The sequence below is a fragment of the Echinops telfairi genome, unplaced genomic scaffold (genome assembly GCF_000313985.2).
Source record: "Echinops telfairi isolate 266 unplaced genomic scaffold, ASM31398v2 ScPeMD7_5;HRSCAF=22, whole genome shotgun sequence".
In the NCBI taxonomy this organism is placed as follows: domain Eukaryota; kingdom Metazoa; phylum Chordata; class Mammalia; order Afrosoricida; family Tenrecidae; genus Echinops; species Echinops telfairi.
The window spans coordinates 5214451-5226840 of record NW_022103901.1 but is presented as its reverse complement, the minus strand read 5'-3'; the positions used below and the strand labels follow the sequence as shown (position 1 = coordinate 5226840).

Sequence of the window (12390 nt, the reverse complement as noted above, 5' to 3'; positions counted from 1 at the left end):
GAGAACTGTGCTCCACAGCGATTCCAGTGGCTGATTTTTCAGAGGGAGGCTGTCAGTTCTTTCTTTCTTTTCTCTGAGTGGCCTTGAACTTCCAGCCTCTCGGTTAGCCTTGAACTTCCAGCCTCTCGGTTAGCAGCTGAGTGTGTGAACTCGTTAGCACCACCCAGCGACTCCTCAGGCACTCAGCGGGTGGGGTGTTGGTGATGAGAGCTCAGGGCTTTCCTTGTGGGACCCTAACTCCTTTCCCCACACTCTTCCTCAGGAGGGCTGCAGTGGGGTCTGTGTGTGTGGGGACACTGAGTCCTTTCCCTGCTTTCCACCTCAAGGGTCTGCAGTCGGGGGGCGGGGCACAGATGAGGTGGGTGGGTGGGTGGGGGAATGCACCTTGGAGACGGGTCCTGATGGCGTTGACTTCTGCTTGGTTTCTCTCCAGCTCGGCCACTTTGGCATTGGCTTCCGACAAGCTGTCCTCCAGCTTCCGGACGTGGGCCTCAGCGTTCATCTGCTCGGAGGGGGAAAAAGAACCCAATGTGGGCACCAGGGGACTGGGCCCTCCTGTCTCTCCATGGGCCTGGCTCCTGGCCCCCATTCTGCTCCTCCAGCACATGTGGCCTCCAGCCTGCTGAGCTGTGGCAATTGAGGCATCTTTGATAGTGGCCTCTAGCCCTTTGAGGACATGCTCCTAGTCACAGCCTAAGAGTCAGGAGAGCGAACGCTCATTCCACTTTTCTTATGCACCAGGGGCTGTTCCAGCTCCCACAGAGGTGCTGTGAAGAATGCATCACCCCCAGTTTACAGATGAGGAAACTGAGGTGCAGTCAGGGTATACACCCAGTGGGAGAGAGGGCTATGAGTCATCTGGGCTCCCCCCACACCATCTAGAACAGCCTCCCGAGGGCCCCTCACCTTAGACTTCTGCATGGTCTCCACGCTGGCGTTGAGGTCGTCGATCTCGGCCTTCATCACCTGCTTGTCCTTCTCCAGTTTGGACTTGACTCTCTGCAGGCTCTCCACGTGCTCCGTCAGCTCGGCCATGGAGTCTGTGTGCTTCTTGCGCAGCGTGGAGGCCGTGGCCTCGCTCTGCAGGGCCGCCTCCTCCAGCTCCCGCCGCAGCTTCAGCAGCTCCGCCTCTCGCTTGCGGTTCTGCTCGATCTGCGCATGGCACGGGGGCAGGGGGTGGGCTCAGCAGCACACCCACGGCCTTGGCATCTATGAACCCCACCGAGCTCAGAACAAAGTGGAACCACAGTGAAGACCTGGGCTTAGGTGCGTGCACGGGGTCAGGCCTCACTCCGCAGGCCAAGTGGGATATAGGAGGGATACCTGAGCAGACGTGGCTCCACCAGCCTCCTCCAGGCGGTCGCTGAGGTCTTCTAGGTCCCGGGACAAGTCACTGCGTTGCTTCTCCACCTGGCGTGTGGTTGGGAGGGAACGTCGCGCTCATTATGTTGTTGGGAACCCTTTCTCTAGTCAAGACGGTGCTTCCTGCATTGTCTCAACAGGGGCGGTGCTCCCTGTGCTTCAGGCCCCCTGTCTGCCTGCCAGCCCACTCACCGACCCTCTTTCTCCCAGCCCTGGGTGGGTGGTAATGCCCTCCTAAGTGCCGGGTACAGTTGGGGCGGAAGCTGGAATCACATCCCTGCACCAGTGTGAACTATCTCCCTCTAGCGTCCACTGGCCTCCAACCCCTCTGGGGTCCCACCCAGCCCTCCAGACCCTCCTCTCTTTGCTTGTTCTGCTCGGACTCCTCTGTACCTGTGCAGGTAGGGGCTGCTTTCTCTCCTCGAGCTAGAATGTCCAGCTCAATCTCGCCCCCCACCCCCACCCCCAGCGAACCAGTTCTCCTTCCTGGACTCACTCCATCTGCAGCATCTCGGTCTTACATCTTAATGGACATGCCCAGCAGCACACAGTAGGTGCTCAAAAACCAAAGTGATCCTTTCATGAAGAAGCCCCCTACTGCCCTTCTCCCTGCAGGTGCCCTGAGTGGCAGGGTCAGCTTTTGAGTGGGGTCTCCCTGGGAATGGCTGCTTGGACTGTGAGGGATAAAGTGTTACCTTGGCTCTCATTGCCCGCTCAGCTTCCAGCTCCTCCTCCAGCTCCTCAATGCGGGCCTAGCAGACACAGGCAGGCAGAGGGAGGGGCGTTAGGAAGCTACCCATTTAGCCTTCCAGAATGGAGAGGAGGAATGTGGGCTAAGCCTATGAAGGCCACTGTAACATCAGAGAGAAGTGGCACAGAGGGCATATGGCAGAGAGGAGCCCAACAAAGGCAGGTGGGGCAGGACAGGAGGTGGTGAGGTTCAGGGCTTGGATTGTGGAGGCCTTGGGGCCATGGCAGGGACTTTAGACCTGGCTCCCTTGTTATGCACAACAAAGAGTCCATGCAGATTCCCAGTGACTCTGTAGCACCCAGTAGAATGGCCCTAGAAGCTATCCAGGGATAACATCTTTATGGAAGCAGATTGCCACCTCTTTCTCCTGCAGAGCGGCTGGTGGGTTTATTGAAACTGCTGACCTTTAACCACTTAAAACAGCTGGGTCCTTAACCACTGCACCCCCAGGCCCCCTAGGCAAAAGGCTCGGGGCTTGGAATTCCAGAGACGGGCTTGGGCTTCTTGCGCTCTCCCGGTGGGCACACCTGATGCTCCTTGAGCTTCCGCTGCAGGGTGGAATTCAGAGACTGCTCGTCCTCATACTTGGAGTTGACAGAGTTGATTTCGAAGTCTCTCCTGCAAGAGAAGGTTTGATCTCCTGAGCAGACCTCTGAGGTTTGGCCAGTAAGCTGGAGAGTGGGCAGCCCGGACTGCCTCTGAGGGGGTGTGAACCTGCTGAGCCCACTCCTCACATCTCACCTCCGACAGGCAGGGCCATCACCTTGAACACAGAGGAGCCAGACCCTGGAATTTGCCCCCCAGCTTTTCACTCATTCTCCTACTCACTCATTCATGCATGCATGCATTCATTCACCCCTAAACTCATTCACACACAGGCCTGGGTTTGTTCTAGGCTCTTGAGACGTGTCAGTGAAGAAATGGATGGAAATTGCCACTCCACTGCAGCTTGCACACTGGGTCTTAGAATTCCAGGGATGCTTTGACATCATAGGGCACAGCTCCCCCCAGAAGCACTTCACCAAAGGCTTGATCCCAGCAGCTCCATGAATTGCCAGCCCAAGGAGCTCCGCACGGAGCTGTTATCAGTCAGAATTGACTGATGGCGGTGAGTTGTAATGAACAGGGGTACCCCACTATCTTCCTGCTTTTAAGTCTCAAGGAGATACACCTAGGAGTGGAATTACTGGGACCAGAGTGATACTGACAAATGCCTCATCCTCGTTGAGCTCCTGGTTCCAGGAAGCCTACTTGCTTCTGGAGCAGATTCATTGCCTCATCCTCAGGGCTCCCAGGGCGGCTCTACTAGTCTCCAATCCAACACCGGAAGTGCGCAGTGTGAGACTGGGATCTCTCTGCAGACAGGGAGGTGCCCACCCCTCCTAACCCTATGCTGAGAGCACTTGGCAAGAGCCGGTTGCCAACAAGCCTATCCTGACGCATGGTGATTCCATGCACGTCACAGGAGAACTGCTCCCCAGGGCTTTCAATGGCAGAGATGTTGGAAATAGATCCGCAGTGCCTTCTCCTGAGGCACCTCTGGGTAGACTCAAATCTCAAGCCTTTTGGCCAATAGCCAAGCACATGATAACCATCTTCACCAGCCAGAGACCGACTCCCCAGGAAACAAAAAACAAACGACCCACACAGACGTACTTTTTCACCACCTCCTCCAGGTCCAGCTTGGACCGCTCCATCTCGTTGAGATTATCGATGGTCATTTTCAGGTCACTCTCGGCTTTCCGTCGCGCCTTCTCCACCTCTGCCCGGATCTTCTTTTCCTGCTCCCAGTTGTCTTCCAGCTGCGGAGAGACGTTGACAGAGGAGCGTGTGAGGCCCGCAGCACTACGGAGCGGACACAGTCTAGCTCCTCGGTCAGGGCACCCAAAAGGTTGGCTGCCCTGCCGGCTGAGCCAGTCTGATGCCCACACCCTGTCTGAGGACTAAGTCCTGGGGTCCACTTGCTCCCAGAGTGGTGGGAGCGGTGGGAAGCCGCCCCAGCACCTGGGCCTCACCTCGTGGATCTGGGTGTTGAGCTTGCTGTTGCTCTTGGTCAGGTGGTTCACCTTGTCCTCCTCAGCTTGAAGGTCATCCAGGGTTTTCTGTAAAGAAAGAGGCACGCATGTGGCCCATGGGGAATTGCACCGGAACAGACCTGGTCCTCTGTGGTCCCAGGACATGGGGAGTGAAAGAGATTTCCACTAAGGGGACTTCTGCTTCTGCCTGGGTGCTCAAGGGAGCTAGGTGGCTTGGAGCACCTGCCATCAGCAGGTAGCCCTCAGGGGCAAGTTTACTCTCCTATCAGGAGATTGAACTTGTAACATAACAATAGTCCCCAGTAAGTGTGGGTGTGGGGGTCTCCCTGTGATCTCAGGATCTTGTGACCTATTGTTACCGTGATGCTCAAGGTCTCTGGGACTTTCGTGCTTACAAAGTACTCCTACATCCTCTTCCCACTTTATCCGTGGAACTCTGGACCTACCTCCCTGTTTGCCAGGGACCAGTGGCATCATTAGGTGGGGGGACCCCACCAGGTAATACTTTCGGGGGGTGGGGGGTGACACCAAAATGATGGTCTATAACATTTTTGTGCCGTTTCAGCCGAAACTGATTTTATTTTTATTCATTTATTTTACTGCCATCGAGTGGATGCTGACACATAAAGACCCTATAGGACAGGGTAGAACTGCCCCGTGAGTCCCCAAGACTGAAATTTGTTGTTTTGTATAAATATATCCCTGCTTAGGACCACAGCAAACTCATTTTTCATAAACCCAGCTGACGTGTCTCAAGATACCTACAAGGCTAAACAGAACCTGTGGCCATCGAGTCAATTCCAGCTCACAGTGACCCTATGAGACAGAGTAGAACTGCCCTGTGGGCTTCTGAGGCTGCAAATCTTTTCTTTTTTACACTTTTTATTGCGGCTTGGGTAAATAATAATAATAATAATAATATAGACAGAATGACTTGATTTTAAATCCAGCCAAGGCTGTAAGTCTTTATGAAGGCCCTTACCACCCCTTTCTTCAGCAGGGGCTGCAAGGTACCCTTTGAGTTGGCAGCCAAATGCTTCAACCAGTGTGCCACCCGGGTCTCTTTGAAGGCTGCGCGGATCTGTGTGGAGCTTTGAGCTTTCCACTGTGTGAGGGGCAGAGCTGTCCTCAGCACTCCGTGACAGTGATGCTCCCCATCACGGAGCTTCTCCGCACGGGTGACGAGCACACACCTGTGCTGCCGTGTTTTTGCAGTTGCTGGTTTTCTCAGATGTTCTGGGGTCTTAGCTACCATACCCTGGTAATCGGTATTATGGCCTACATCCATAACGTCTTTGAGGAGGAAAGAAAAATCTGATCGAGGTTTTCTCTGGTTTATTTTGTTCTTGTTGTTGCTATGTTGTGTTTTGTTTTTGGTTTTTGAAAAACTGAATGTTTTCCAGTATATGAAATCCTGTGTAGGTGAATCTATAGAGAGAGTAACTATGTTAATTGGGGGGGCTCATGAGGGGGATGGGAGGGAAGAGTAGAGGACAATGGGGAGTTAATGGCAATGATTACAAGAAGGAAGGGAATGCTCTTGAGCTGATTGTAGTGAGCTTGTACAACTCTCCAATAGGACTGAACTATGGAAGTGTATGATATGTGAATTATATTTCAGTAAAAGTATTTAAGAAAAAGAGGAGAAAGAAAAGCCTAAAAAGGCTTCTGCTCAGCTCTGAATCACGTTGTGTCATCCAGGGTCAAAAGATCTCACAGGGCAATGTTGCGGCTTGGCTTCATTAGAGCCTCAGAAATGTTACACTTAAACAAATTGCATAGAGCTCTGTGATTAACTAAGGATTCTGTATGGCTTGATTTGGGAGGCAGTTGGTGGGAGTCGGGGTTTGACATCATGAGAGACCACACTGGGGGCACCACCCCTGGTGACAGTACTGCCTGGGACCATATGCTGTTGGCGTCATTATTTCGTTCCACTCTCCAAACGGTCCTAGTATGGGGATACTCACACGGTTGCCTGCTTATCACAAGTCTGTAATAAAGGCAGCCACAGGCGGCCACGCAGCCTTCACAGACAGGGGATTGGGATTTAGGGACAGTAGCTGGCATCCTTGGAGTCCCCCTGGCTGAGGATTAGCAGAGCTTGGCTTCAAACCGGGTCCCCAGTCTCCCTGTACCTGGTGTAGCTCCTCCAGAGCTCGCTTCTCCTTCTGGAGTTTGGCGATGGAGTCTTCTCGGAGGGAGAGGTCAGCGGTCAGCGTACGGACCTTGTGGTCCAGAGCCTGGAAACCAGGGTGGAGGAGGGAGGTGGGAGGGCTTGCAGCTGGAAGCAGCCCCCATGGGGAGGAAATGAGGGTAGGCCCCTGCTAATGCCCAGAGTGCACTGCAGAGCAACTGAGTCAGGTCTTAGGGGTAGAGGGGAACAGCGAGGACCACCAGTGCCGGCCCCTGTTCCTCAGAGCCTGGCCCTCAGATGAGCAGCAGTGACGCTGGGCACTCAGCCCCACCCAGAACTTTGGACCAGAACCTACATCTCAAAGCCAGGGAAGCCCAAGTTTGGGCAGAGTTAATCTTTGTCTGTGGAGCATCCTCACCACCCATGGGGCAAAGAGTTAGTCGGAAAGTGCTAGGAGCCACAGCTCCCCCAGTGGGTGCCCACAGGGCACTGGAGAAGATAGGATGATAGGGTACTGCAGGGAATACCATTCTATGAGGGGCCCCAGAGAGAAAGGGCAGATATAGACTGGCTCAGACATCACAGCTGGAGGTGGGCACAGGAGTTGGCGGGGGGAGGAGGGCGGCAATCTGGAGCTTGGGAGAGATCGGGCAAGGCCTGAGACCAGGCCTGTTTGCCTGGGACCAGTGTCTTGATGTCCCATGATGGGATCAGCTTTTTGTTCCCTTAACTCTGCCCCCAAGGAAAAGGCCTGTGTGTGCTGGCTGTGTGTGGCTCTTGAGCTCTGAGGTGTGGTTGGTGCGACCAGGAACTGCACTCTTAATTGCACTGCAAGACTTTGCAGGAAAAGAACCACTTCTGGCTATCCCCTGGGCAGTGCACTCTGCTGGCTCTAGGAGTTGCGGCTGTCTGCAGGGTCCGTGCTGGGGAGCGTGGTGGGCCTCACCTGCTTCTCCTTCTCCGTCTTGGCCAGTGTGGTCTCCAGGCCCTCCAGGTCCCGCTTCAGGTCACTCAGCTCCCCCTCTATCCTGCGCTTGCTGGCGCTCAGCGAGGCCGCAGTGCCTTCCTCCTCCTCCAGCCGCTCCCGCATGTCTGCGATCTGGCCCTCCAACTCCATCTTGGTCTTCATCATCTGCGTCAGGCGCTCCTCTGCGTCCATCAGGTTCTCTTGTTCCTGGTGGAGATCGAGCCGAGGTCAGGGGCCCCCAACCTAACCCAAACCCATGGCCAGCAAGTCTGTTCTGACCCACAGACATCCTATATACAGGGTTTCTGAGACTGTAAATCCTTATGGGACCAGATAGCCTCATCTTTCTCCCACAGAGTGGCTGGTGAGTTTGAATTGTCAACCTTGTGGTTAACAGTCTATAGCTTACTAGACAGCACCATCAGAGGCAGGAAGCGAAGGGAGGGGGAGCAAACTCTTGCACCAGGCTCCTGCAAGGGTCCCCAACCACCACCAAGATGGCAGACAAGCCCTGGTCTTATGGACCCCAAGCAGACGTGTCCCATGTGGCCGGATTGTCTCTGAGCTCTTTTGTGGAGTTCAGGAAGTCTCAGAGCTACTCAGAGCTGGTGCCCAGACAGTGCAGTATCCCTGGGAGGCAGAAAGGTTAGAAGGCAGAGCCTTTCTGCATCTGAATGGGCCATTTCCAAGGCAGCCAGTGTGCATTAAGGTTTTGGAAGCTGTGATGCAGAAGTCAGGGTGTTCAGGCCGGACAGCTGGGTCAGTTTGGGCTCTGCCACCTCACCTGCTGGCCCTGGATGAACCCTCCATCTGCTGGTCCCTGCCAAGTCCCCTTTGCAGGGTGTGACACCTGCCCCAGTGACACCTCACATGGCTATCGCCCTTTTGTATGAAGGCACCATTAGCATCCAGGCTCCTCCTTCCATCAACCTGCGCAGCAAGCAGGCAGGTGTTCGGCCAGCTCAACTGGGAGCAGTGTTAGTGTGGAAAGTCACTGGGACAGCGGACACTCTCCAGTGGGGTGTCCCCGAAACAGGGTTGGTGAGGTAGAAAAGCACTGCTGGCATGGTCCCTGGACAAGTGTCAACTTTTCTGAAAACCACTGGTTTGTCTGCAAAACGAGGGGAACATGGCCATTGTCAGGCAGGAAAGGGAGGTGGCTTGGCAGGGGAGTACAGCACTTTGGTTTCTGTTGTGTTGTCTGGCTCAGCCTCCGCCTCCCCAGTACAAAGTGGAGATACTGGCTCTAGCAACATCTGTCTCAGAGGTACGGGGAGGCTACTGAGAAGGTATGCTAGGGGCAGCTTTGGGGAAAGTGGAAGGACAGCTGGAAAGGTGGATGCCCTTGCCACCTTCAGGAGACAGCCAGCCGGGCAAGCAGAAAGGACTGGCTGGGGACTGGAGTCGGGAGCTTTCCGCTGGTGGGTTAGTGACCAGTCTCTGAGGGTCTGCAAGCTGAGTGTCTTCCTGCCGGTGAGACACATGGAAAGTGGGTGTTTATGGGATGGTCGTGAGGCCCAAATCAAAGAAGGAAGAAGAAAGTTATAGTCCGGACTACAAGTTTCCATACTGGGACGTAGGAGTGGGGGCATATAGTGAACCCGTGCAAGAGCCTCAATCCATTTCCTATGTTCTTCTTCCTCTCCTACAAGGAGCCCTGGTGACCTAGTGGTTACGTGTTTGGACTGCTAACTGCAAGGTCAGCTATTCAAAACCACCAGCAGCTCTTCAAGAGAAAGATGAGGCTGTCTACTCCTGTCAAGAGCTACAGTCTCAGAAGCCCACCTTTCCAATAGGGTTGCCATGAGTCAGAATTGACCCCACGGCAGGGAGTGTGGTTTGGTTTCAAGGAGGCCACCATAGAGCGGGGCTCTGACTACAGAGGGCGCTCCTGCCACTGCCTCCCATTGTCTTCCCCTTGCCATGCCCACAGGCAGTGCTGGTTATCTCTGGCTGCTGTGGGGAAATGAGAACTTGGTGGAGACTTTCTGGAAGTTGGGTCATGGGTGATGTTGCAATGAATGGGAAGAGAAGGCTGGGGAATTTCCCCGTGGTTGGGGCAGACAGAGTTCTCAGAAGAGCTTACCTCTCTCTCCCCCCCTCCCCCCTCCTCTGCTCCCCCAGCTTCCCAGCCCACGTACAGCCTGCAGCTGGATGGTGAGGTCGTTCTTCTCCTGGCTGAGCGTGGCCGTTTTCTCCTCCAGCTCCTTGACCTTGTTTATTAGTTCCTGGGTCTTGGACATGGCATTCCTTAGCTCTTCCTCCTTGGCCTTCATCTCCTCCTCTTGCCGTGCCACGTTCAGGAGTGGCTTGACCTAGGCGACAAGCAATACCCTCACTGGATTAGGTGGTGGGCTTCCTCTCCCAGAAACCAGGAGGTGGGGTTGCAGCTGGTGTATGTGTGTGTTGGGGGGCGGGGTGGCGGAGTGGCGGTGACTGGAGTCCTGGACACAAGTGCCAACAGGTCAAGTTTCCCCAGAGAGCATACCTCCCTATGCAACATGGAGAAGGCCCATCTTACTCAGGACCAATTCTCAGGGTGCTCCCAGAGAGGGTAGGTGTCCTCGGCATCTAGGTGCCCAAGGCTTCCATCTGCTGCCATCAGTGTATCCCCAACAGGGGCCTGGCTCCACCTCTGCCTTTGATTGCCTCCCTTCTTACCTGATGGATGTCTCTCCTCCCCTCCCCTCCTCTCCTCTTTCTCTCTTTAGACTATGAGTCCCTGGCTTCTCCCCTGCCTCAAGGCCACGTCCTGCCTCTGCCCTGGGCTCCTGCTGCCCCATCTCTGAGCCATCTTCAGAGCAGTGTCTCTCTGGCCCACTGAGTACATCTGGTATCTCTCACTTGCCTCCAAGCCTCAGAAGGAGTCTTAGAAGAATTAGGCCCCATTGTCCTCATCTCTTTGTCCTGCTGGACCAGTGGTCCCTCTGAGGTCTCCTTCCTGCCACCGCTGGGTCCCCATGGCTCCCCCAGCAGAGGCGGTGGGCGGGACAGGCTCTTGATGGTTATTTCCTAAGTCAGTGGATTCATTTCCCAGGAGGACACTACTGGGTGGGTTTGAACTGTCAACCTCTATGTTTGTAGTCACGTGTAAACCATTTCGCCACCCAGGAGCCTTGTCCTTTTAATGATGCCCCCAGAGCGGTAGGCCAGCCAGGCCTAGTCTGACCTGCGTGTGCTAGGTGACTCCTGGCCTCCAGTGCTAGGCTGCCCCGCCACCTCTGACTCACCCTGACCTCATCACTGTCTCAGCACCTAGACAGCAAAGGGCTGCTCCCTGGTTTCTTGGGGGCCCTGCACCCTGATGACTCAGTAGAATAGGTGAAATCCCCCATCGTGCCAGGTGCAAGGGGCCATGGGGTGGGGTGGGATGGGGAGCTTTTTCCATCTTAAGTGGATTTGATGTTGAGGGATGAGATGGAAGGTGGGGAAGACACCGCCTGGCTGGCTTTAGGGAGGAATTAGGCTGTCTGGGTGGAGGCTAGACTCCTACATCTTGTCTCCAAGGCATCTTCATTTTCAGATGACTCCTGGTGACTCTTGTGGGCTCCTACCCCCACGGGATGCCTCCACCCAGGAGCAAGCCCCTGACCCGCCAACTCTCAGGCAGCAGCAGCCAGTCTAGCTGGCCGGGCCACCCAGCCCTCACCTTGTTGTAGAGCTTCCACCAGCCCCAGAAACGCAACTGCAGGAACTTGCGGACATTGCGCTGGATGACCTTCAGGCCAATTCTGTCAAAAGAGCCCAGGGTTACGTGGGATAAAACGAAGGCATCAACCCAGGAATCCCACTGCTCGCCGGACACCCCACAGACTGGAACAGAGCAACTCAGGGGAGTGTCCACCAGAGGTCAGTCATCACAGCAGTGCTCGCGACAGCCACAGGGCAGACACAACCTCCACGGCCCCACGTGGGAGAACAGAGGGGCAGAAAGTGGTCCATCCACGCAAGGGACTATTACTCAGCCACAAAGAAGCCCGAGGTTTCTCCTGATACCTGCATGCTGTGACCTGGTGAACCTTGAAAAGCATCCTGGAGTACGACATACACCAGATGCTCAGGGGAAGTAGCGTGTGCTCGCACTTGTGTGACACATCTGAGACACTCACACGCAGGTATCAGTCATCACCAGGGCTGTGGGGAGGGGCTGCTTCAGGAGGAGCATGGAGGGATGGTGGTACAAACAAGCTCCAGGGAGGAGACCCCCGGCTGGGAAGGACCGAGCTCCTTCTTCACTGCCATCCTGGGCACATGGTAGGTATTTAGGAGTGAGAATTTTTGTATCCTCATCACCAGGATTCCTGGTGGTGCAACACTGAAGTGCTCGGCTGCTAAATGAAAGCTCTCGGTGGCTCAGCTCCACCAGCTGCTCTGTGGAGAACGACCTTGGGGCCCCATCTCTGTGTAGATGACAGCTTATAAAATCCTGCCTCCGGGGCAGTTCTACTCGTCACATGGAGAATAGCCTTAACCATGCTCCTCAACACCAACCATCTCTGTCTAGAAGTGAGTGTCACAGCAACACACAGCCTGGACTTGGCCCAGGGAGTGGCTGCTCATCTGAGGGATGGGCTGATTTGAAGCCAGGTCTCCTGCAAGAACCTGGCCCAGTCCCTCGACCCCTCTGACTTCAGTTTACTCCTCTGTAAAATGGGGACATCAACCTTCCATTCTCCTCTCATAGAGCCATTCTAACACTCAAGTAGGGAGGTGGCTATGAAAGCCACTGGAGTTGGCAAAGAAACTAAAAAAAAATTAAACCGCTGCCACCCAGTGGTGCTGACCCATGGTGACCCTGTAGGACAGAGTAGAACAGCCCACTGTGGATTGCTAAGGCTGCTGTTGTTAGGTGCCATCGAGGTGGTTCTGACCCATAAGGACCCTATGCACAACAGAAGGAAACACTGCCCGGTCACGCGCTGTCTTTCTCCCGTGGAGTAGCCGGTGGCTTCAAACTGCCAACCTTTCAGTTAGCAGCCAAGCTCTTTAATCAGGTCTCCTTCTGTAAAGACAAGTGGTTATTGCTCCCTGAACAGTGTCCTAGTGAAGACATTGCTGGCCACCTCTCATCCCCTCTTACCAGGTAGCTAATGGAGCTGACCTCTGTGTGTGTGTGTGTGTGTGTGTGTGTGTGTGT

At 54.9% G+C, this 12390-nt stretch overlaps 1 protein-coding gene across 1 annotated transcript in view; it reads right to left on the bottom strand.

Annotated features, from left to right (window-relative positions):
* LOC101661820 (myosin-16) overlaps nt 1–12390 on the bottom strand; it is a 59415-nt gene that overhangs the window by 19658 nt on the left and 27367 nt on the right. The window contains exons 20-30 of the mRNA XM_004705558.2: nt 10903–10984; nt 9395–9568; nt 7233–7460; nt 6288–6392; nt 4129–4215; nt 3770–3915; nt 2641–2731; nt 2058–2114; nt 1324–1410; nt 907–1152; nt 385–502 (exon numbers count right to left, since the gene is read on the bottom strand). Of these exons, the coding sequence (XP_004705615.1) occupies nt 385–502; nt 907–1152; nt 1324–1410; nt 2058–2114; nt 2641–2731; nt 3770–3915; nt 4129–4215; nt 6288–6392; nt 7233–7460; nt 9395–9568; nt 10903–10984 (1421 nt within the window). The remainder of the gene's footprint in view (nt 1–384; nt 503–906; nt 1153–1323; nt 1411–2057; nt 2115–2640; nt 2732–3769; nt 3916–4128; nt 4216–6287; nt 6393–7232; nt 7461–9394; nt 9569–10902; nt 10985–12390) is intronic.